The 21,249-nt window shown below is 43.1% G+C and overlaps 1 protein-coding gene across 1 annotated transcript in view; it reads right to left on the bottom strand.

Annotated features, from left to right (window-relative positions):
• GRB2 (growth factor receptor bound protein 2) overlaps nucleotides 1-11,212 on the bottom strand; it is a 62,172-nt gene extending 50,960 nt beyond the window's left edge. The window contains exons 1-2 of the mRNA XM_014839817.3: nucleotides 10,881-11,212; nucleotides 3,654-3,868 (exon numbers count right to left, since the gene is read on the bottom strand). Of these exons, the coding sequence (XP_014695303.1) occupies nucleotides 3,654-3,731 (78 nt within the window). The 5' untranslated portion in view covers nucleotides 3,732-3,868; nucleotides 10,881-11,212. The remainder of the gene's footprint in view (nucleotides 1-3,653; nucleotides 3,869-10,880) is intronic.
• Between the last annotated feature and the right edge of the window lie 10,037 nt (nucleotides 11,213-21,249).

Here is a 21,249-nt window from a genome sequence, read left to right on the forward strand (position 1 = left end):
CTCCCTTCTCTTCTCCTAGCCCTGTCCTAGTCATCTCACAAGGTCTAGTTTTTCCACATAGATCTTCCACACAGCTTTCTCTGACTTCAGCTCTTACCAATCTCTTCCCTTCCTAAATTACTCTGGCAGTTACATATGTAACACAACTTCAGCATTCCATTAAATACTAGTTCACTACTAAGTGCTAAGAGTTTGTGATCTTGGACAGATTATTTAATTCTATGGGCCGCCATTTCCTCATCTATAAAATAATAAAAGCCTAAATTACGAGATTTTAAGTCTTTTTTTGTTCTAAAAATCCTCTAATTTTTTTATAGTCTCATATACTGTTTCACATATTAATCAACTTCTCTTATTTGAATTTAGAGTTCCTAAAGGGAGAAAGTACATCTTACATTTCTTCCCCAACTCTCAAAGCAACTTAAGTGCAGGATGTGGCTCAAGGAGATGCTCAGTAAATATGACACTGAAATAGGGTCATCAGCACTGAGACAAAGAACACTTCAAAGATCTGAGTATGAACCCAGGACCTATTTAGTTTAGGACCTAAGGCAGTTTAGGAAACTGGCAAAGGCAGTAGCCAGACACAGCAGAAGACACCTAGATGATCCACTGTAGGTTCTCTTCTAGACTGGAAGGTCTCCCTTGATAGAAAACACGAAGCCAGCTCGAGAATAGAACGAGCATAGGTTTGACAGCTCAAAATAGTCTAAATTCCTATGAAGCCTTATGTGAAGTACATGTACATAAGCCCCTAAATGGTGCATGCAACTTTTCGGTAAGCTCAGACATTTTGTGTGCTCTAGGGTAGACTGTTCAGGAGCCTTGTTCAGTGGAGAACCCCTGGTACTGTCTCAAGTCAGCCCTGCAACGGCGTCGGGGTGGGGGTAGGGGTTAGGTTCATTTCAGCCACGCAAGGCCTGAAACCTGCAATAGAAAGGCAATTCCTTCCACTGCTATGGCCCAGTGCCCTCCCCTCCCCAAGAAAAACACAAGCTTTTATAAGAGGGAAAGTAACAAAGATAGATATATTGAAGCATTCTGTTCTGTTTTAGGCTTCCAGTAAAATGTCTTTATTCTTCTCTCTTCCAAGGGCAATACATTCAATGTGTAGATAGAAACTGAGGAAGTGGTGTGCTGGAAGACAGGCGTCAACATTAACCAAAAGTCAACCAGGAACTCCAAGACAGACAGAGGATGTAATCTTTCTGAACTCTAGTCAGAGGCAGAGGACTAAGCCCCTTTCTATTTCCTTATCTTCGAATAAAATGTATTCAATACCCACAGGCACATGCCCCCTTTATTAAGACAGGACAAATACATCCCTATTTTGATCAAGTTAAACTGGCGGTCAGTGCTATTCCAGCCACTTCTAAACATGTTTTGGCTCATAACTAACATCCGAAAGTTATCAAATCAAATCGAAGCCATTCAAATGAAGCCAGTTACTCCTTGAATAATCACATGAAGAAAACACTGCTTTTTTAACTAACAGCTCTTAAGACAAAGCGATGTCCCTCCTCTTCACTCAACTGTTTCACAGAATTATGAGACAAAGGACAACTACTGTATCGTCATTCTTTTTTTTTGGAGTACAGCCACAAGATTACTAACAAACAGCTAACGGCCACCATTCAAAAGCAATAATGGCATTATGACTTCACATGCCAGTTATCCACCAAATTGAAAAGAACCAAATATATGTATTTTCCCTCTCCCCAAAGAAAATCTGAAAGTAAACGTGAACACTCTGGTTCACTCTCTCTCCCATCACAAATATTTCGGGGGGAATGTTAAACAGTATCACCTTCTGTAATTCTGTAATGATGGGAGAGAAGGGTTTTACACCTGTTCAAGAGTTTAAGTTGGAAAACATGAAATGTTCATGGTCTACGTCTAGGACAAACTTCAGTGATAGTAAATAGGGAAAGTTCTCTAAAAATTGCTAAAAACAGACCTCAAATCCCTAGTTTTGTTTCAATTTGTAGCTTTAGTGCTAACTATGCAATGGGGATAGACAGAGAAAAACATGAACTACCAGGCTTCCAGGTTTAAGTTTCTAGGGTAAGCTTACTGGAGAAATCTAAGTTTGTATTAAAAAAACAAACTTTGCTCCCAAAGGTTTTTATACAGGCTACAAATGTGGGTACTTGAGTAGCTAATCTTATTACGATATCACGAGAGGGTTATCTGCTGAAAACAGTAATCACCTATGAAAACATCAAATTACCTCCTCTGTACACCAATAATACAGAGTAATTCAGTAGTCCAAGTTATGTTTGCTCTGATTTCTACCTCTTAAGAAAACAGAAGATGTATGTCACTCTAAAACCCATAGCTGGTTCTGTCTGCTTTCTGACAATTTAGTGCTGACTGAGAATACCCTCAAAAAGCTTGGGGTCACAAAGACACCTTTGAAAAGCGCACACACACAGTTTTCTTCTCTTTAAAGGGCTCTTCAATATCACCTTCTACGAAGTACAACCTACATTTCTAACATTCAGAAACTACTGCGCAGATAACTTCAGAGTAGAACTCTATGCCTCAGGCAATGAGAGCAAAATAGTAACTATCCACAGATCTGCATAGCTTGAAAAAAAAACCCACCAGTCCTTGCATAAAGGACCATATTTCTACATTTCCACTTTCTTAATCTTTGTAAAATTCTAATAATTTATTTCAGGGATAGTAAACAAATGGTGTCAAATTCCAACAATCAGACTAAGGCTTAGAAGAAAAAAATGTCAAAACTTGAGAGTGAATATGCAAACATTAAACTTCAGGTTTTCCTCATTTAGAGTTGACATATTACTTGATAACACCCACTCCTGTAAAAATAAATTACACATCCAAAAGGGCAAGCTGCTCCAGTCAATTGGGTAAACAACATAATTAACATGTGCCAGGTGGAAAGAGAATCCTCATGTAAACAGTGGGGCTCAAAATGAGCTGCAAACTGTAAATAAGCTTATTTTTAAACTGTCAGCAGGTTTCTTTTTTGCAATTAGAGTCTAATATGGGGTAATTGCTCCTCAAGTTTCTTTTAAGAAAATAGAAATCTGACTTGTACAACAGCAAGTTAAACCTTATTATTTAGAACTCCATTAGGTTTTTCACAAAGAATAAAAATACACTGAGTTTCTTTAACGAGTTTTGGCATATACTTCTAACCACCTCTCTAAACTAGAAATTAATTTGTAACCAACTAGGATCACAATGCAGAATGCAAAAATCTTTTGATTATGTAAAATAAGACTGAGTGCTTTTACATAAATACTTCAAGTTTAGGTCTTTTAAAAATACTTAAATTTTTAATAAAACTCTACAAAGTAAATCAATCTGCTCATACTTCCTTACTATAATCATATTGCTTTGACTTTACTTGAATTACTAATATCAACAAGCAAAGAGAAATACTCGAGGCATTCACACAAAGGCAGTTAAAGACCATATATCACACCAACCCTCTTAAGTCATATTTAATATTCTACTCAGCATCTATCTCAGCTATCCAAACCACACACGATGGTAAATGTTAAAAGTGGGCAGTGATAAAAGGGCAAGGCCGGCTTTTTTACACGTTATCAGGGCAAAAGAAGGTATGTGAGTACAAGCAGAGGCCATCTCAGCATTTACTTGGCATCAACACTTACCTTGAGGATGTCCCCCCTTTTGAAGCTCAGCTCGTCGTCTGCAGTAGCTTTGAAGTCATATTTGGCGATGGCTTCCATTCTGAGCGCTGCTCAGTGCTCAGCAGCCTGAAGCAGGGGGGAAGGGAGTCTTCCCTGCTGAAGCAACCCAGCACTCTGGGCTCAGCCTCGCCTCTCTTTTCAGACTCCTCCTGCACTCCAGGACCCACAATGCCACCCTGTATCAGAAGAGGGATGATTGAGAGAAGTGGCCAGGATCGAAGGCAGCCCCGCCCTGCCAATCGGCCTGCTGTCCCAGCCCCCACGCCCCCTGGCTCAATCTGGCTCAGCCCTCCTCCCTCCCTTCCAGGCAGGAGCCCTGATCTCCTCCTTCCTCTTTTCAGCCTCAGCCCCCAGGCGACTGACAGGCCTCCCAGCCAATGGCGGCAGCTGCCTGAGCTATTCCAGAATACACTTCCTCTTCCTTCCCGCTGGGTGTGCGCGGTGTGCAGGAACCGGCTGGAGTCCCGTTCAGTCTCCACCTTTCCTCCCTCACCCCTTAGACTCTTCTCTGGGCACCAAATGCAGACCATTGAAAGAAAGGCCTCACTCTGGGCATAGCACCCTACTTTTCTCAGTAGTATACGCCTATCTCCCTGCCAACCTTTCTCATTTTCTGAAAATGTTGGGCCCCCTATCCAGTCAAATGCAAGCAATGCGAGCTTTGGTCCAGAGCTGCTTTAACAGTTCTCAGAAACTAAACCTTGGTCTGCTCCTAGGAAAGCAGGGAAAGTGAACCCAAGAATGACTGTGTTCAGTTTGCTACTCTGAGCATAGGCAGCCCTCCCTCTACCACATCCCAAGTGTGACCAGCAAGCTCAGGTAACCAGAGAAAGGAGATCTAGCTCAAGCCTTTTGCTGGTGGAGACCTGCTCTTGCATAAGGCTCCCTCTCCCGTGAACACCCCCAAGACTCTGGGGTCCCCAACAGCCCTTGAAATAGAGTCCAGGTTCAGCATTCCAGAAGTAGCCTTTGCATTATTTCTAACTAGCCTAAGGAGCAGAGCTGAAGTCCTAATCTACACTGGAAAGGAATCTGTCTTTCAGAGTCTGAGCTGCCAGATATCTCATCTGGGGAAAGAAAGTGCAGGGAGATGGTGCCAGAAAGTCAAACAGAAGTCTCTCACACAGTTACCCTGAGAACAGCTGCTTTTCCCAGAGCCAGGAGAGTACTAAACTGATCCAAATTGCATTTTTTGCAGGTAAGGATTCTGCAATAACCCTTAGGTAGTATACCAGGTGACGGTGAACCATGGACAGTACAATCACTGTGGTGGCAGAGTCTCCAGCCATGAATATGGGACACAACCTAGACTTTTGCATAACTATAGGAAAATAAAGCCCCATTCTTGTTGGATCAGTCACTGTTTTCACACAGGCTAAATAAAAGCAGAAAACAACACTGACACTGGCAGAATGGGGACAGATTATTTATAGTGACACCCTTCTTGGATAATTACCACCTAGCAGAGAACTCATTTGAGGGGCACCAGTGATTATTACTCTTTTGTTCTAAAGTTAACAATTGGGGCATTAATCAAGCATAGCTGCAAACAGACTAAGCAGTAAACCAGCTGGGAATATTAACATTAGAGGGAAAAGAGTATTACGAAGGAGGAAAGAAATCACCTGGTAATAAAAAGTCCTTCAGTCAAATTCTGAAAGCCAAACATTCTGCTGCAGGTAAACTAATAACCCTGACCAGTATTTATTCTATCAAGCCATACCAAGGACACCCTACAAGACACTGCCTCTGAGAGAGGAAAGAAAGAATTCTAACAAACATAAAAAATTAGAAGATTTAGTCTCAGAGTATTTATTTTTGTGTGTCCTTAAACACCCTTTACTTACACACTCTGCAGCTACTTTACTTTTTATCAAACTAATCCACGTATATAACTTTAAAATGCTGAGTACTAAAAGGCTTATGAAAAAGATCAGTTCCCTATCCCAACACCCACGAGCAAGCACCCTCTATTTTGTTTTTAGCTTTCTCCCTGTATTTACTTACAGCATTTCTAAATAATATGCTTCTACTGCTGTTTCTTAATTTATTCGAGCCATAATCTATCACCTGAAAGATGAGGACCTAGCTGTTCCACCCAATTTCCCAATCGCCCCATCCAGTGATACCACATATTCCAGTTGAAGCAGCAGTACTACGCTAGAAATTCTGTTCACTGCTGAGCTAAATAATGTATTACAACCAACCTCCCTTTCTAGTACAATCCTTCAATTTTCCCTGGCATTAATAACTGCTTTTCCTTATCTACCTACTTTCCAATGTGTGTACCTATTTTTAATCTTTTACAAATGCTCCGAAATCTCGGCTACATGCTTATCAGGATTTTCCACACCCTGACCTGACCATTTATTTACATTGGTCTCCAGGTCTGACTGTTGGGACTATGTATTGATGATGGGAAGCTGAAGAATAATTGAGCAGATCTAAAAAAAATGAGTTTCATTTTTGAGAAACGGAAACCAGACAGAAACCCAAAGCACTGTCACTGTCAAGGTACTATGCAGTAACGGCATACACTTCCATGTCAGCTCAGGATTTCCTACAACTGCAGTGTAATGGAACAGCCATAGCATAAAAACCAAGACAGTTTTCAACACTCATTTTCCTGCCGTTACTCACCTACCACAGGTCTCCTAGAAAAAGCTTTAACAGACCAACACTCTCGAAAATTATGTTTCAAGTAACCACTGCTTTGTGAGATATAGTTTGACAGAAATGAAAACCAAGCACAGTCAATACTTCTGTGGCTGAGCCAAATAAAAATTAGCATCTCACACAGAAAACTTGAAGAGGTCAGCTTATTAGCCTCTCCACAGAAAAGAGCACATAAGCTAAAGGAATTCAAAAGGGTGTGTTTCATTAAAGACAAAAAAATTCTATCACATGCACAACACTAATTGCTAAAAGGAAGAAATCCGAAAGTGGACACAATGTATAATGATTTTAACAGAGTAGATGTTGCTGTTCATTTCCCAAGAAAATGGGTTGGGAGTACACTTAACGCTGAAGCCAAATGAGAGCAGGTCTAAACTGCGACCAGCACACACCTCTGCTGCCAATCACAAGCAGTCAATCTTAAGAAGGCAAGTGCAGCCTGAATTGTTCATTTCAAGCAATATGCATTGTATCCTAAAATGCAGTCTCCTGAAGGTATTTGCAGGATTTTCTTTTCTTTCTTCTATTTAACTCTGTTCTTCCCAAAACTCACAGAAAATAAAATACACGATACTTGCTGGTCCACAATAGCTTAGTGTTAAGTCCGCATGGCCTCTAAAGTCAGGCTGACCTGGGGTTCAAGTAATGACCCTGATGCTTACCAGCTATAACTGTGGGCAAGCCTTTTAAAGGAGCCCCAGTTTTCTTATCCGTAAAATGAGGATAATATCATCTGCTTTATAAGTTCACTGAGCATTAAATTAGGTAATATAGATAATATATGTGAAGTGCTTTTGGACAGAGCCCCACATTAAGCCACTGAAAATAAGTTAAAATGTGATTCTATTTAAAACATATGATAAGACGTTCAACTTCACTATTAAAAACTGCAAATTAAAACAATGAGATTTCTTTCACCTACCAATTGGCAAAATTTTTTAAAGATTTATAATATCCAGTCTCTGCAATACTCTTGAGTAAAGAGACTTTCAGACTCTACTCTATTCAGTGTTCATTCATTTAACATTTTGAGCAGCTACGATATGCCGGATAATGTGCTTGGTACTGGATTATAATAATAAACCATCACAGAGCCTACACTCTAGCAGGGAATTAATTACGTCAATCTTTTTGGAGAATAATTTTGTAGTATCTATTGACAATTTAAAAATACATACCCTTGAATAAGCAACTCCACTTCCCAGATTTATCTCATTGAAAAAGTGACAGAATACCATGTACAAAATACATCTATACCTGATCAATATCCATGAGCATATCCATGGAATACCTTTCTATATAAGTACCAAGATATATTATCAAGTTAAAAAAACTGCAGAAAAATTACAGTTTACCCCATTTCTGTAAAGCAAAATAATATATATCGGTGTGTGCTAAAGAAAAAATTCAAAAGGTTAACAATGGATACCTCTGGGAGCGAGATCATAGAACATTTTTACTTTCCGCACTATACACCTCAATTCTGTTTTCACTGTTTTTACTATAAGCATGTATTACTTTTGTAGTTAGAAAAAACTAAAATCTTACTGATGCTCTGGAGTTAAGATCTGGATTCAACCGTCGCTTTACCACTTAATAACTGAGTGGGTGACAATGGAGAAATAATTCATATTCTCTAATCCCTTGTATCTCTTAGCTGACTAATGGGAATAGTAACAGAATCTACCTTATAAGGTCATTTTGATGAGTGAAAGAGAGAGTACCTATAAAGGCCTTAGCAAGGTCTCTGGCGTAAAGTGCTAAGAGGTGTTTTAACTAGCATCACCAGTCCCTTTCCAAACTTTGGTCCGCATATTCTCATAGTAAATCTAGAACTTCCACCTACACACAGACGCAGAAGAACTCTACGGTAGGCAAATTAACAGTCCTATTAATATAAACTTCACGATTAAATTGCTCCATTATCACAGTCCTAACAATGCTCAAGTGTCTACAAATATAAAAATTAATCACATCTATAGTCACTTATTCTATTAGGCTTTTAAATATTTACTCTCTATATAGAGAAAGTGTAATTTTAAGCTGAGTAATTTAAAGCTATACTCCAGTCTCATTATTTTACAGCTGCATTCTCTAACAAGAGCTTTGGGCCTTGGGCCAGCTGCATCAAAATCACCCCATTCAGAGACTGATTCCCTGTGGGGTGCCTTCTGGAGTTCTGCGATGTAGTGGCTTTGGGCCCAGAACCTAATTCTAAATAAGATTCACAGGTAATTCTTACGCATGCTAACTTTTCAGAATCACCGCTGTACCATAAGGGTACCTTAACCAGATTTTAAACTTTGCATTCCAGATCATGCACTACAGTGTCTTTGCATAAAGTGGAAATAATGTAAAACTGGGAAAAAGTGAACTTTGACAAATAAAAACAAGACTCTCAATGGCCATTCAGTTGTGCCACAAAGTTCTGAATTGTACAAGTAACTATTAATTTCTCTCAGGAGAGCATGGTGGGTCTCTATTCTCTACCACTTCATTTCTCCAAAATCCTGTACTCTTCTGCTCTAGGTAACAATTAGAACTGTTGCTGCATAACATGCAACATGATAACAGGAATTACTGAGAAAAATCTCTAAGTACCATCAACTAGTAGTATTTAAAACCTAGTAATCCCTCAAAACTGAATACACTGGCTGAGGAAGTAAACTGCCTCAAGCATTTAAATGCTTGCTTTTAGTATCAAAGAAAGCCGATTACAAGAATTAACTCCTTCCTTTTTGTTTTGGGATTCAGAAAATTTCGAACAAGAAAAGGGGCAACAGAACAAATAAAGTTATTTCTTTTGGTCAAAAAAATCCAACAACCATAACAAAGAAGGCTGATTATAACAGATGTAGGAAAAGATGCCTGATTTTAAAAAGCCTGGTAAAGAATAACCAGTGCTATTGGAATAGGCAAGCTTCACTTTATCAATGGTCTAAATAAATTCTAGTCCCTTAAGTGTTTCATGTTATCTTAATTCTATTGTAATATAGGGGATTGGTTTTCATTTTTTAACATTAACCGCTCCTACTAAAAGCCAAAAAGAAGTCACACAGCCCCCAATTGACCCACTCTTCCTTCCTAATGTAAAAGAGACACAGAAAGAAAAGTGTCAAAAAAAAAAAAAGAAAGAAAGAAAAGCATAAGCAGATCAAGCACAAAAGCATGATCTTAAAGTGAACAAAACAACTAAAACACAAATAATACAAGCAAGCTACACTAGTGACCTAGCAGCAGTATTGATTACTTACGGATGAAGTCAATCCTTTGAGCCTCCCCGTTCCCAGGGGGAGAACTTCAAGTCTAGCATGGCTCTCTAGCATCCCTTCTGGCTGACTGAAGGAACACAGTGGACGCTTAAAAGTAAAGGATAAAGCAGGAAAGAGGGTATCTTCCCGGGATAGAAAACGGAATCTAACTGAGGGAGAAAACGAATTGCGCCCAAGTGCAGAAACCCTGAAAAATTATGGCAGAAAGGGGACAATAAGGAGGAAGGGGAAGTAGATTAGAAAAAAAGCGGGGGGAGGGGGCAAATGACTTGCATTATACCAGTAAGCATTTTGCGTCCGCAATAGAATGGAGAGAATAAGGAAGAGCAGGCAACAACTGGAGAAGTACAAAATGAAAGACAGACAAGAAAACCGAAAGAGATTGATGCTAATTTCTCTCGTTGTGTCTTTTCGACTATTTTCTGAGTCAACAGTACCAAAAAATAGACCTCGAGTGCACGTCAGCTCCTCTGCAAACTGTACTTTTATAGCATCTGAACCCAGCCTGGAATAACGAGATGTAACTCATGGCTTACAATCACATATACGGAGAGCGTTGCAAACGAAAAAGACCAGTGCTTCTCTCTCCTCTTTCACTGAAATCTTTCCTCGGAGCATTTCAACCAACTGCTGCTTATTTTTCCTGACAAATATTTTTCAGAAAGTAACTCAAAAAAAAGAGCGACAGAAGTAAAGGCAGCGCGTGCGGCTCCAGCAGCAAACGTTCTAACTCACGGTGTTACCAGGGCTGGTGGGTGTCTTCCCAAAATTCGGCCCAGACACCAGGAGATGGTGACGTGGTGGCCGTGCAGGTCGAAGGAGCATCAATCACCACACTCGCAGCCCGCTGCGAATCCCCCGCCTCCCGGGCCGAGTCAGACTGACTCACAGAATGAATACCCTGTGCTCTCGGGCTTCTCCCGGGCTCCTTCTGCGAAAATCCTCATGAAACAGGCACGAAATTTAATTAGGAGCCCCCGGCCTCTTGCCCCGGGGACGGAGCTCTGCCTCCAGGCAAGGGCCAGGGGAGGACGGTCCCCAGGAAGGAAGCGCCACAAAACGGGAAACGTGGAGCCCGGAGCCCCGGGGATTCCGCTCCCCGCTCGGGCCTTGCCGTCCCGAACCCCAGGCACAGCGGCCCTCGGTAGGCTGGGCCCGGTCCCCGCGGGCCGACTCCCGCTGCGGAGCGGGGACGAAGAGGCACCGGAGCAGCGCCGCCGCCGTCGCCTGCCGCACTCACCGTGGCGCAGCTGCTCCGCTCCGCGCCCAGCCGGGCCTTCCGCAGCGGTGCGAGCGGCCGCCGACCCCGCTGCTGCTCCCCGAGGGCAGCGTCTGCTCCTGACGCCGTCACCGCCACAATCTTCGCCTTCGCCGCCGCCGCCGCCGCCGCCCGGTACCCGAAGCAGCAGAGCCGCCCCGCTTCCGCTCCTCGTCGGGGTCCCGCGAGAACTTCCCCGAGCGGCCCCGCCCCGCCCCGCCCCCGCGAGACTTCCCCAGGCGGAAAAGGCCTAGAGCGCAAGCGCTCCTCCTCGGCCAGGCCCCCGCAGGTAGAGACTATCTAGGTGCCAGGGCGCATGCGCCAGACCGCCCTGCAGCAGGTGGCACCGGGCTGGCTCCGCCCCGGGGTCGCTGTAACCCTGTCGGTGCCGGAGCAGGTGAATTACAGCTCAGCACAGAAGTAACTCTTATGCACACCGTGATCACTTCTGTTCCCCTTCCACCAAACCAAGGCAATTTGGGGGAGGAGGGCGGCGAATCTCCAGCATGAAGCACTCCAAATAGAGGACTAAGTCTTGAAATATTTGAGAATCTGTTCCAAACAAACTCCGCAGTGTTAGATGAATTAACAGATTCGTTCGCTCATTGATTGGATCAAGTGTCTAACGCATGCTAAACACTGAGCAAGGTAGAGAAGGTACAACGACGAACAGAAATCCTGGCCCTCAAGGAATTCACTGTCTAGAAGAGTGGAGGAAAAGCAGACAATGCCATAACTACTGTTAGAATTACTTGGGGAATGCCAAGGAAGCTTAAAGGTGGGGGGAGGGGTCGCCACTCTGGCCATCTCAGAGAAGCCTTCCCAGAGGAGATGATATGGTGATGTCTGAGCCGAGTCTTGGAGGATGAGTAGGAGTTCTCCAGGCAAGGAAGGCGGGGTAAGGGCATTCCCGGAGAAGGGAACGGCAGGCACGTACAAAGGAAAGGAGGCGGGAGGAAGACTCGTGTTCTGCGCAATGCTAAGTAGTCTGATTCCTGTACTAGGCGGGGTGAGTACGAAGGAGTGGCAGAAGGTGAGGCTTGGAGAAATAACTCTTATTTTTCAGTTCCAAAATCTCTTTCCAATTAAAGGAGAGAACAGAGCGCATCTAATGGTAATGTGCTCTCTGGAAGCCAACAAAATAGCGTGAAGATGAGAGTAACCAAACATCTGATTCTACAGAGAAAACAAGCCCATTGAAATAAAGAAAATGAATTTGTTCTTTCATCAAGTATTTATGGAGCATCAACTGCACTTGAGGCACTATCCAGGGTAATAGATGAACATGACAAGGCCTTAGCTTTCAGCAGTTTGTAATCTAGAGCAGAGTTGCCTAGTCTGCAAGGCAAAACGGTTGGCCCTAGTGCCACTGAACTACATATAGGACTGCAGAGGAGGGAGCCACTTACTCAGGTAATCAGGGAGGACTTGGTGTTTGAACTGCAGTGTGAAAGCAGAGAGGAAAGAGTGATGGAATCAGCCAATATTTCAGATTGGCAAGAGTTTAGGATTTAGGGGAAGGAATAATGAGAGACAAGGCCAAGATGTATGGCTTAAGTTTCACTGTCAAGTGATATGCAACCTCTAAAGGTGTCTGAGCAGTAGATCTGATATGAGGTGAAATTAACAGGAGGACCATTTATTTACCACCTGGTGTATACTAAAATCATAGTCGTTCTACAGGGTGGATAATGTCCCCATTTTACAGACTCAGAAACTGAGGCTTAGAGAGGTTAGTAACTCACCCAAGGAAACCCAAATATAGTAGACTCAAGATTTGAAGCTAAGCCTGTCTTGTTCTAAAACCCATTTTTTTTTACCCCACTATGATACTTTGTTCTACAATGGTGGCCAGAAAAAAAAAAAGAAAGAAATACAAGGGAAAGACAGCTGCCGGGCAGAGAGGAGGAAAAAATGAAGGAAGAGGTGCAGCTCTTTGTTTTGAGAGAGGAGAACTGCAGAGAAATGTGCCAGTCAAGAGGAGCAGCTGACTGGGTGGGGGAGATGGGGTGATGACGTACAGGGAAGAGGCAGGTAAGGAGACGATGATGCCCCAGTTCTGGAAATGCAGAGTTCATTGTTCCAGGAGACATATAGGTGGAAATATCCAGTATGCTGTTGAAAATCTCAATGCGTTCATTAGCTCTCTTCACAACATTAACTGAGCATCTACTCTGTAGAGAGCAGAATAACTCGTCACAGAGCTTGCAGCCTAAAGGACAACACATACGTTTGAGAGTATGACACTGGCAGTGATGGCAGCTTTGGGAGCATACAGCAGAGGACCTGACCCAGTCAGGATCAGGGAAAGCTGAGGAGGGAGGGTTAAGCTGAGACCCTGGTTAGCCTGAGAGGAAAAGTGTGTTCCAGACAGAGTACAGCATGTACAAAGGCCATAAAGTAAGAGAGAACTCAAAGAAGCCATAAACTAGTGATTTGATTCTATGGGATACTGCAGTCCAGGAGGGGGGCACAGTCAGATTTTCATCTTCAAAATACGTATCACTCTAGCTGCAGAGTGGAAAATCAATTGAAACTAAGATATTTATCACCTACAAGATAAGATCTGAAGTCCTTTGCAAGATCCTTATGGATGTGGCCCTTGCCTGCCAGCCCCACCCTCTCAGTCTCCAGCCAACACAAAGTCCAACAATACCAAACCACTGCGGTTTCCAGAAGGTGCCATGATCTTTTGAGTGCCCATATCTTTGCACATGCAGTGTCCTCTGCTCAGTTGGCCTTCTTCACTTTCTTTAGGCCCCCAAGTCAGTTTTAGGGTTTCTCCCTCAAAATTCCCACTGTTCCTCCAATCCCATTGCAGCGTTATCATTTATTCCGCCCCCCTGTCCCCCACAATGCTCTACAAGCTCCCGGACAAACAGGACCACGCTTTTCCACGTTTGTATTCCCAGCCCCCAGCACGGTGCATGGAGTGAATAAATGGATGGATGGATGGATGAATAAGAGGTTCACTAGAGATGAAGATGTGCTGCTTTTCTGTGCAATGTGATATTTGAAACTAAGGAAGTGGGTGAGATCTCAGAAGAGACTAGATGCCTAGAGAACAGAAAAAAAAAAAAAAGCACTTCCTTTTAAAATGCTGCGTTGATAAAACAGACTCTGAGTATGTCTATGTAAAAATATATGCATATGGACCGGATTTAGAAAGGAACATTTAAAAGTAAAAATAGTTGTGTTGAAGTGAAGCAATTGTGGGTAACAAAAAAAACCTTCAACATTTGCTACGTTGTCTTTTCAATAAAAAATTATTTTCTACAGACACAGACTCAGAAACTTAAGGCAACACTGCCCAAGATCATTCCATGCAGAGAGAAAAACCACACCAGAGGCAGTCGTGTTTTGAATGCATGTGTGGCTAGCGTTAAACAGTGAAAAGAAATTGGATTGAGGCAAGTTGTGAAGGAAAAGTCTGGTATGAAAACCTGTTGTAACTGTAGCAAACCTTGCTATTACAAACTGGCCACATCAGTCACTTCGGAATGCACAAACTAATGAAAAAAAAAAATCTCTCTTCTCAGCTGGGGTTTGCGGTTATTTTTAGTCGACGGAAAGCGTTTCTTGCTTTGCTTTCTGTGAGTTTTGGTGCTGCCACCTACCGGTGAGAACTGGACATTGCCCTGGCATTTACTGAACCTTGAAAGCCCATGCCAAACTGGCCTAACAGTTGACCCTCTCCAGTAGGAGCTGCCTCCAGACCATCTCAGGCACATCCTCTGAGCCCACGTTTCTGAGCTTCTCTTTAGTTGGAAAGAACCAGACAGCCAATGACAACCTAAATTTGGTCATTGAAATTCTATTCCCACTGGCTCTAAGTTTTCATGTTAGAATTTTCCTTGCTCAAGTTGTGAGCCAAAGCTGCATACACCTCTCAGGCTTCGAGGGTGGCCTCTGATGCTGAGCCTACCAATGGGACACCAAGTCTTGTGACTTCCTTTCCTCCACCTCCTGACACCATTTCCATCATCTGAGTGGTCTACACACACCGTCCTCCCTGGAGGGTTGCTCTGGCCTGCTCACTGCTCGCCCTGGCCCCTTCCAAGTCAATATCTACATTGCAGCCAGAGTGGGCTTTCTAAAATACAAATTGAGTCAGGGGGTCACAGATAAGGTCCAAAGTCCTTAGCATGCTCCATATGGCCCTCCGTGGTCGGCCCCTGCCAGCAAGTCCAGCCTCAATGCTCAGCCACATTCCTTGGAGCTCTTGTCTCCACTCTTCTGAATGACTTGCGGTTTCCTAAATAACTCTACAATTCTGGTACCTCCGAGTTTTTGTACATACTGCTCCTTCGGGCTAGAATGTGTCCTCTTCCTGGCTTCTCCATCATCGCCTGGCTCCTGTCTGTCTTCCAACTCTCAATTCAGGCTTCACCTCCACCAGGAAGCCTCTCATGATTCTCTGATCCCTCCAATGAGTTCTGATGGCACACTCGGCAACTCCATCATCACCATTTTCATAAGACGGTATATTGACCATCTACTTACTGGCCCTTCTCCCCTTTAGACTATGAGTTCCTCAAGGGCAGGGACCATGTCTTGTCCTCCTTGGCTCCCCACACCTAGCCTAATGCCTGACAAGGGTACAGCCTGATAAATGTTTGGTGACCAAATGACAGGCTGACTTAAGGCATGGTAGGACGACAGCAGGAACATTAAAGAAAAGTAAATGGAAAAGTAAGGGAGAGAAACAGCAGATGAGAAAAGCTGAAAAGAGGAATCAGGGAAGGGAAAGAAGGAGAGGAAACGAAGAGGAATGTTTGATGGGGAGCACTGAAGCTCCCTTACCTTCCTCAGTAATCACTAAGACACGTTAATGCCAAGGCGTCCTCTCTTTTCCTAAAATACTCATCAGTCTCATTTTTCTTATGCATTGACAGTCATAGTAAAGGAACCAGCTATTATTTTGTAATTTTTCTTTCTATTTCTTCCTTCTTTCCACACTCTCGCCCCTCACTCTTCTTTTCTCTTTGGTCACTCCTAAAATCAGTTTCATCGAGTATTATTTATTTATTAAACTAATTTTGATTGAACACTATGTGCAAGGTTTGGAACTAGAGATAGGTAGGAATGGGTCAAAAAAATGAATTTTTAACAAGTCAGTGTCCCTAAGAACTTTAGAAACTAACAGTGGTGATAAAGCCTGATTCTAAATAATGTGATACAGCATGACAAGCGCTCTAGGAGCACTGGGACTCAGTGTTAAAGGAGGCCAGGAGAGAGAGACCTCGGGGACAGGAGGTCCAGGAAGGCTTCATGAGGAGGTGGTACCTGAGTTATTTTGAAGACTAGCTATCATTTCAGTAGGTAGAACGAAGTGGAGGCCCGTCTAGACTAAACAGCAAGTTTTTAAAATGGAGAAAAGGGGCAACAATTCTTCTCTACTCTAGCAGTTCTCACATTTTAATATGTGAGAGAATCACCTGGGACCTGTTTAGATTGCAAGCTCCAGTATCCCAGGGATATTCAACTTCTTAGGTCTGGGAAAAGCCCAGAAATGTGTGTTATAAATAAGCAGCTGCAGGTAATTCTTAGGCTGCTCATCTTTGGACCATACTTTGAAAGACAATGCTTACTGCATAATTGAGTCCTGGGGATTCTGGGATCTTCCCGGTGTGTCCTACCTTACAGGGATCAGAATGTGAATTGCTATGGGCAGGAGAGGACTTGGAGACTCATTCCCCAGGGCATTCCCCTGGGATCCTAAGCTGCCTGCACTTGCGAAATGCCGGGAAATTCCGTTGGTGTGGTCAGCATCTGGGTGGGTGGCATTTCTCAGCACCACAGTGTAAATAAATTAAAAAAAATAAAAGCCCAGATAAGCCAATGGACTCTGGTCCTGAGAGCTTTCTGTAGCAATGCCAGAGTCAAGTTCAGAGGAGGCTGGTCCCTCTCTATTCCTTCTGTTTTGGTTTCCACATCGCTGTTTCATTAGAACACATTTTGTTCATTAAGGAGATAAGTCAATTCCCTTTTGGCCATGAACTAAAATGCGAGTGATGTATTCAAAGGGGGCAAATTTCCGCACGGCTCCTACGTGCCTACAAGAAAGAAGCGTTAGCAATTTTAATACTACCAAATTTTTCCAATATTGTTTTATTACATTTTTTAAAAATAATAAAATAGTCTACATATGAGACTCTCTCTTTTCTTCTCCCTTAACATTTCCCATTTTTCAAAAATTTATTTGAGCCTCTAATGTCCTTTTGCTTTTCAATTATTTTTACAAACTAAGTTTTTTTTTTATTTTATTTTTTTCCTTTTTCTCCCCAAAGCCTATAGTACATAGTTGTATATTCTTCGTTGTGGGTCCTTCTAGTTGTGGCATGTGGGATGCTGCCTCAGCGTGGTTTGATGAGCAGTGCTGTGTCCGAGCCCAGGATTCGAACCAGTGAAACACTGGGCCACCTGCAGCGGAGCGAGCGAACTTAACCGCTCGGCCACGGGGCCAGCCCCTACAAACTAAGTTTTAATTTGACAAGTATTACATAAACCCATTCTCTTATGAAAGATAAAAATAATGTATTCAAGGCTAGCTGGCAGGTATTGAGCACTAATTTGAGGCCTGGAAAAGTCTAAAGGCTTTATGCACAGTATCTCATTTAGTCCTCACAATAACCATGCATGGTAGATATTATGTCTATGCCCTTTTTGTGGATGGGGAAATGAAGTGTTTCCATAAGGAGGGGATAGTCAGGTGTGTCCACTGTTACTAAAGAGGATGGGCAAGATGAAGACTGAGTCAACCGTTGAGCTTGAGGAGATGGAGATTGTCGGTGATATTGACAAGAGCAGTCTCAGTAGCATGGTGGGGTCAGAGACTGATTCGAGCGGGTAAAAGAAAGAATTGGGGGGAAAGAGAGACAGCGGGAAGTAAGGAAGTGCAGGCAGCAGAGCAGGCAACTCTTTGAGAGTTTTGCTGTAAGGCAGAGCAATGAAAAGACCAGGATCTGGAGGGCGAGGAAGAGATTTTAAATGTGGGACGTATTAGGCCATGCTTTGTATGCTGAAGGGAACTATCTGATACAGAGGAAAACTTGAGGATACAGGAGAGAGGAGGGAGTTGAGGAGCAAAGACAAGCAACCTCATTTGTGAGAATAGATATAGGTCAGTGGGTGGCAGTCGCAGCAGGAAGACGCAATCTCTCTATGCGGATGGTTTTATTCTCCCAATTAAATGAGTGGAGTCAACACCTAAGGTGGGGGAGGGGGAAAGAATGCAGGAGGTTTGTTTTGATCAGAAAGTATGAAACTGAACTTTTGGACTGTGAGGATCAAATCGATTCAGGAAACATTGCGGGCAGTGCTAAGGTCCCACTCAGATTTGCGACTGTAGATTGAAAAGAGGCCAGTCAGCCCGGTTGCACGCTTTTAACCAGTCGAATTCAACTGCCTGGTTGCAGACATAGAGCAGGCGAACAGCCTGGTTTAGCCAGGTTGAGGTTTAGCCAGGCTAATACCACCAAAGGTGGGAGGGCCCAGGGTGTTGCCGTATGTGCAAGGCACCAGATGCAGTGATGGGCGTGGAATCTAAGCCAGGCAAAAGGGAAAGGGGGAGGGGGAGTGAGTGTCTGATGGGGACAGAGTTTCTGTTTGGGAAGATGAAACAGTCCTGGACATAGATGGCGGTGATGGTTGCACACCATGTGAAGGGACTTAACTCCAGTGAATTGGAAACGGTTAAAATGGTAAATTTTATGTTACATGTGTTTAACCACGATGGGAGGGAAATGTGTGTGTGTGTGTGCATGTGTGTGTGTGTAAAAGCAGGAGAGTGAATAGACTAAGGCCCCCCTGGAGCCAAAGGGTAGTTGGGGAGGGAAACCAGAACGAAAGGAGCTGGGAAGATAGAAGATGAAGCTTAAAGAATGGGATACTGGAAATCAAGATGATGAGCTACAGCTGGTAGTAATGACAGGCTGTAGAGTCTGACCATGGAGATGGGTAGCTGAGGTGGGGTGGAGCAGAAGATGGTTGGAAATCAGGAGGGAGGCCCAGGGGGCTGAAGGACAGGGGACTGTATGGGTTGTGTCAACAGATCTCAATTCTGAATGCACATTAGAATCTGCTAGGGGACTATAAAAAATATATTGAATATTTATAAACATTTAAATATTTTAAAATATGGAATATTTAAAATATTGAATAGTGGTTACCGGGGGCTGAGGGGAGGGAGGAACAGACAGTTATTGTACATTGGGTACAGAGTTTCAGTATGGGAAGATTCTAGAAAGTTCTAGAGATGGATGGTAGTGATGGTTGCACAACATGGGAATGTACTTAATGCCACTGAATTGTACACTCTAAATGGTTAAAATGGTAAATATGTTATATATATATATATATATATATATATATGTTACCACAATAAAAAATTTAAAAAATATATTGATACCTGGCCCCATTCCAGATAAATTAGAATCTTTTGGGTTGGGGTCTAGACATGAGTATTTTAATAGAATTGCTGAATTAGCATGTTTTCTTTTACTCATTCATCCCACAAATACATATTGAATGTGCATTTTGAGCTAGGCGCTTGGGGTGCATTGGTGAATTTAAAAGGACAGAGTTCCCACTCTCATGGAGCTTACAATCCTGTGTGGAAAGGTAGACCAACAAACCAGTAAACAAATAAGTATTGAATTGCAATTTCAGAAGCCTGTTTCAACTAAGTGAGCCTGGACTGGGATAGTGAGCTGGAGATGGACAGAGGGGCTGTGGGGACGGACACACTTGAGATCTTTACTGCGGGGAGAAACCACGGGTTGCAGCGATGGAGTGTGGAGACACGTGGCTGCATGTTGATGCTGGATTGGAAGCGAGAGGCGAGTGAGAGCAAGGAATAAAGGATGACTCCCAGGCTTCCAGCTTGAGGACAGGAGGACTGACCCAAGAGACACAGTGAAATAAAAGGAGGATTTCAGGCAGGAGAGAGGGTTCCGGTGCTAGCCTGTCTGCTAAGTGACTGTGTAATCTCTGATATGCGATATCACATGTTCGTGACTTAATTTCCTCATCTGGAAAAATGGGGATAATAATACATCTCAAAATAGAGTTGTCATGAAAATGAAACAAAATAAGACAATACAGAGTGAAAGTGCTGAAAATGTTTCTTAATTATAACCTTTTAGAAATTCACATCTCGGTCTTCCCTTTCTTCATTTTAACAATCCCATGGTGGACCCATTCCCATAGTTATTAAAAACTTATTGGGCCATATCTTTTAGCTGTGGTCACTTCAGCATGCATACCTATAATATTCCCAGTCATCCAACGATCTCAAAATAGTTTGTAGATTATCACCATTATTCCTGCTATAAAGTCTTAAGGCCCCTCTGGAGAGGAAACATCCACTGCCGGCTGTGGCCGGGCAGGTGTACCCTTGGTAGACAAGTATCTCGTTCCAGCTCAGGACAATCACTGCCAAGGCCAAGAGGTTGGGCACACACAGACGTATAGAGTGGCTTCATGCTTTACATGAAAGGATATTTCACGGTTTTAATTAGAAAGTGGAATAACTTCAACTTGTTCATGTTGTCAACCTCCTTGTCATCATGAACCACAGGGCAATTAGTGAGGGAAGGAATCAGGAGTCTCCTGTTGTGACAGAGTCCAACATTTCTAGGGTGCTTCTTACCTAGGCTGGAAATTTGGGCAACTACCTGTGGTTGCCAGTAGAGGTCAGTCTAGACAGGCAAGAGCTTCCTCGGAGGTTGTGGAAGTAACTGAAAAGGAATGCTGGTGTTTGGCTCCAAAATGGAATTGACCTCGCTGCGCTGCTGGGACTGGCTCCTGCTCCTGAGTGCCAGGAAACGGCGTTTGCCAGGTCCCAGCAATGGAGGGTGGAGGAAATATCCAGTTGCACCCTATGCAATGGAAACCCTATTTCCCTGGAACCAAAACAGAAATCAGGAACCGACCGACAAGACTGCCCTCCCCTCTCACTCTCCCTAACCCCTAAATCTTTAACCACGAGTTCCAGTTCTTTGTGGTAACAAAAGAACAGAAGTAATATTTTCCCTAATAAACCCCAAAGCTGCATTTTTCCTGCCTTCTTGCATGAAACACGTCTTCCATCTCGGCTCAGACTCTCCTTTTGGTTTTATGACCCAAGGGCACAGCGTTACGGAATTTATTCTCTCTTCTCAGACTTTTTCAGATTCAGATAGTTCAGTGTCTAGGTTTCTGGTGTCCTCCCTTCTGGCAAGGATGCTCAGTGTCTGAACATTTTGTCTTAGGAGCCTAAATGAAATAATGCATGTAGTGTGTCTAAGTCAGAGCCTGGCCCTCAGTAAGCTCCTGAGAAATGTTCACTGCTATTATTACTGCTATTATG

The sequence above is a fragment of the Equus asinus genome, chromosome 13 (assembly GCF_041296235.1).
Source record: "Equus asinus isolate D_3611 breed Donkey chromosome 13, EquAss-T2T_v2, whole genome shotgun sequence".
Taxonomy (NCBI): Eukaryota; Metazoa; Chordata; class Mammalia; order Perissodactyla; family Equidae; genus Equus; species Equus asinus.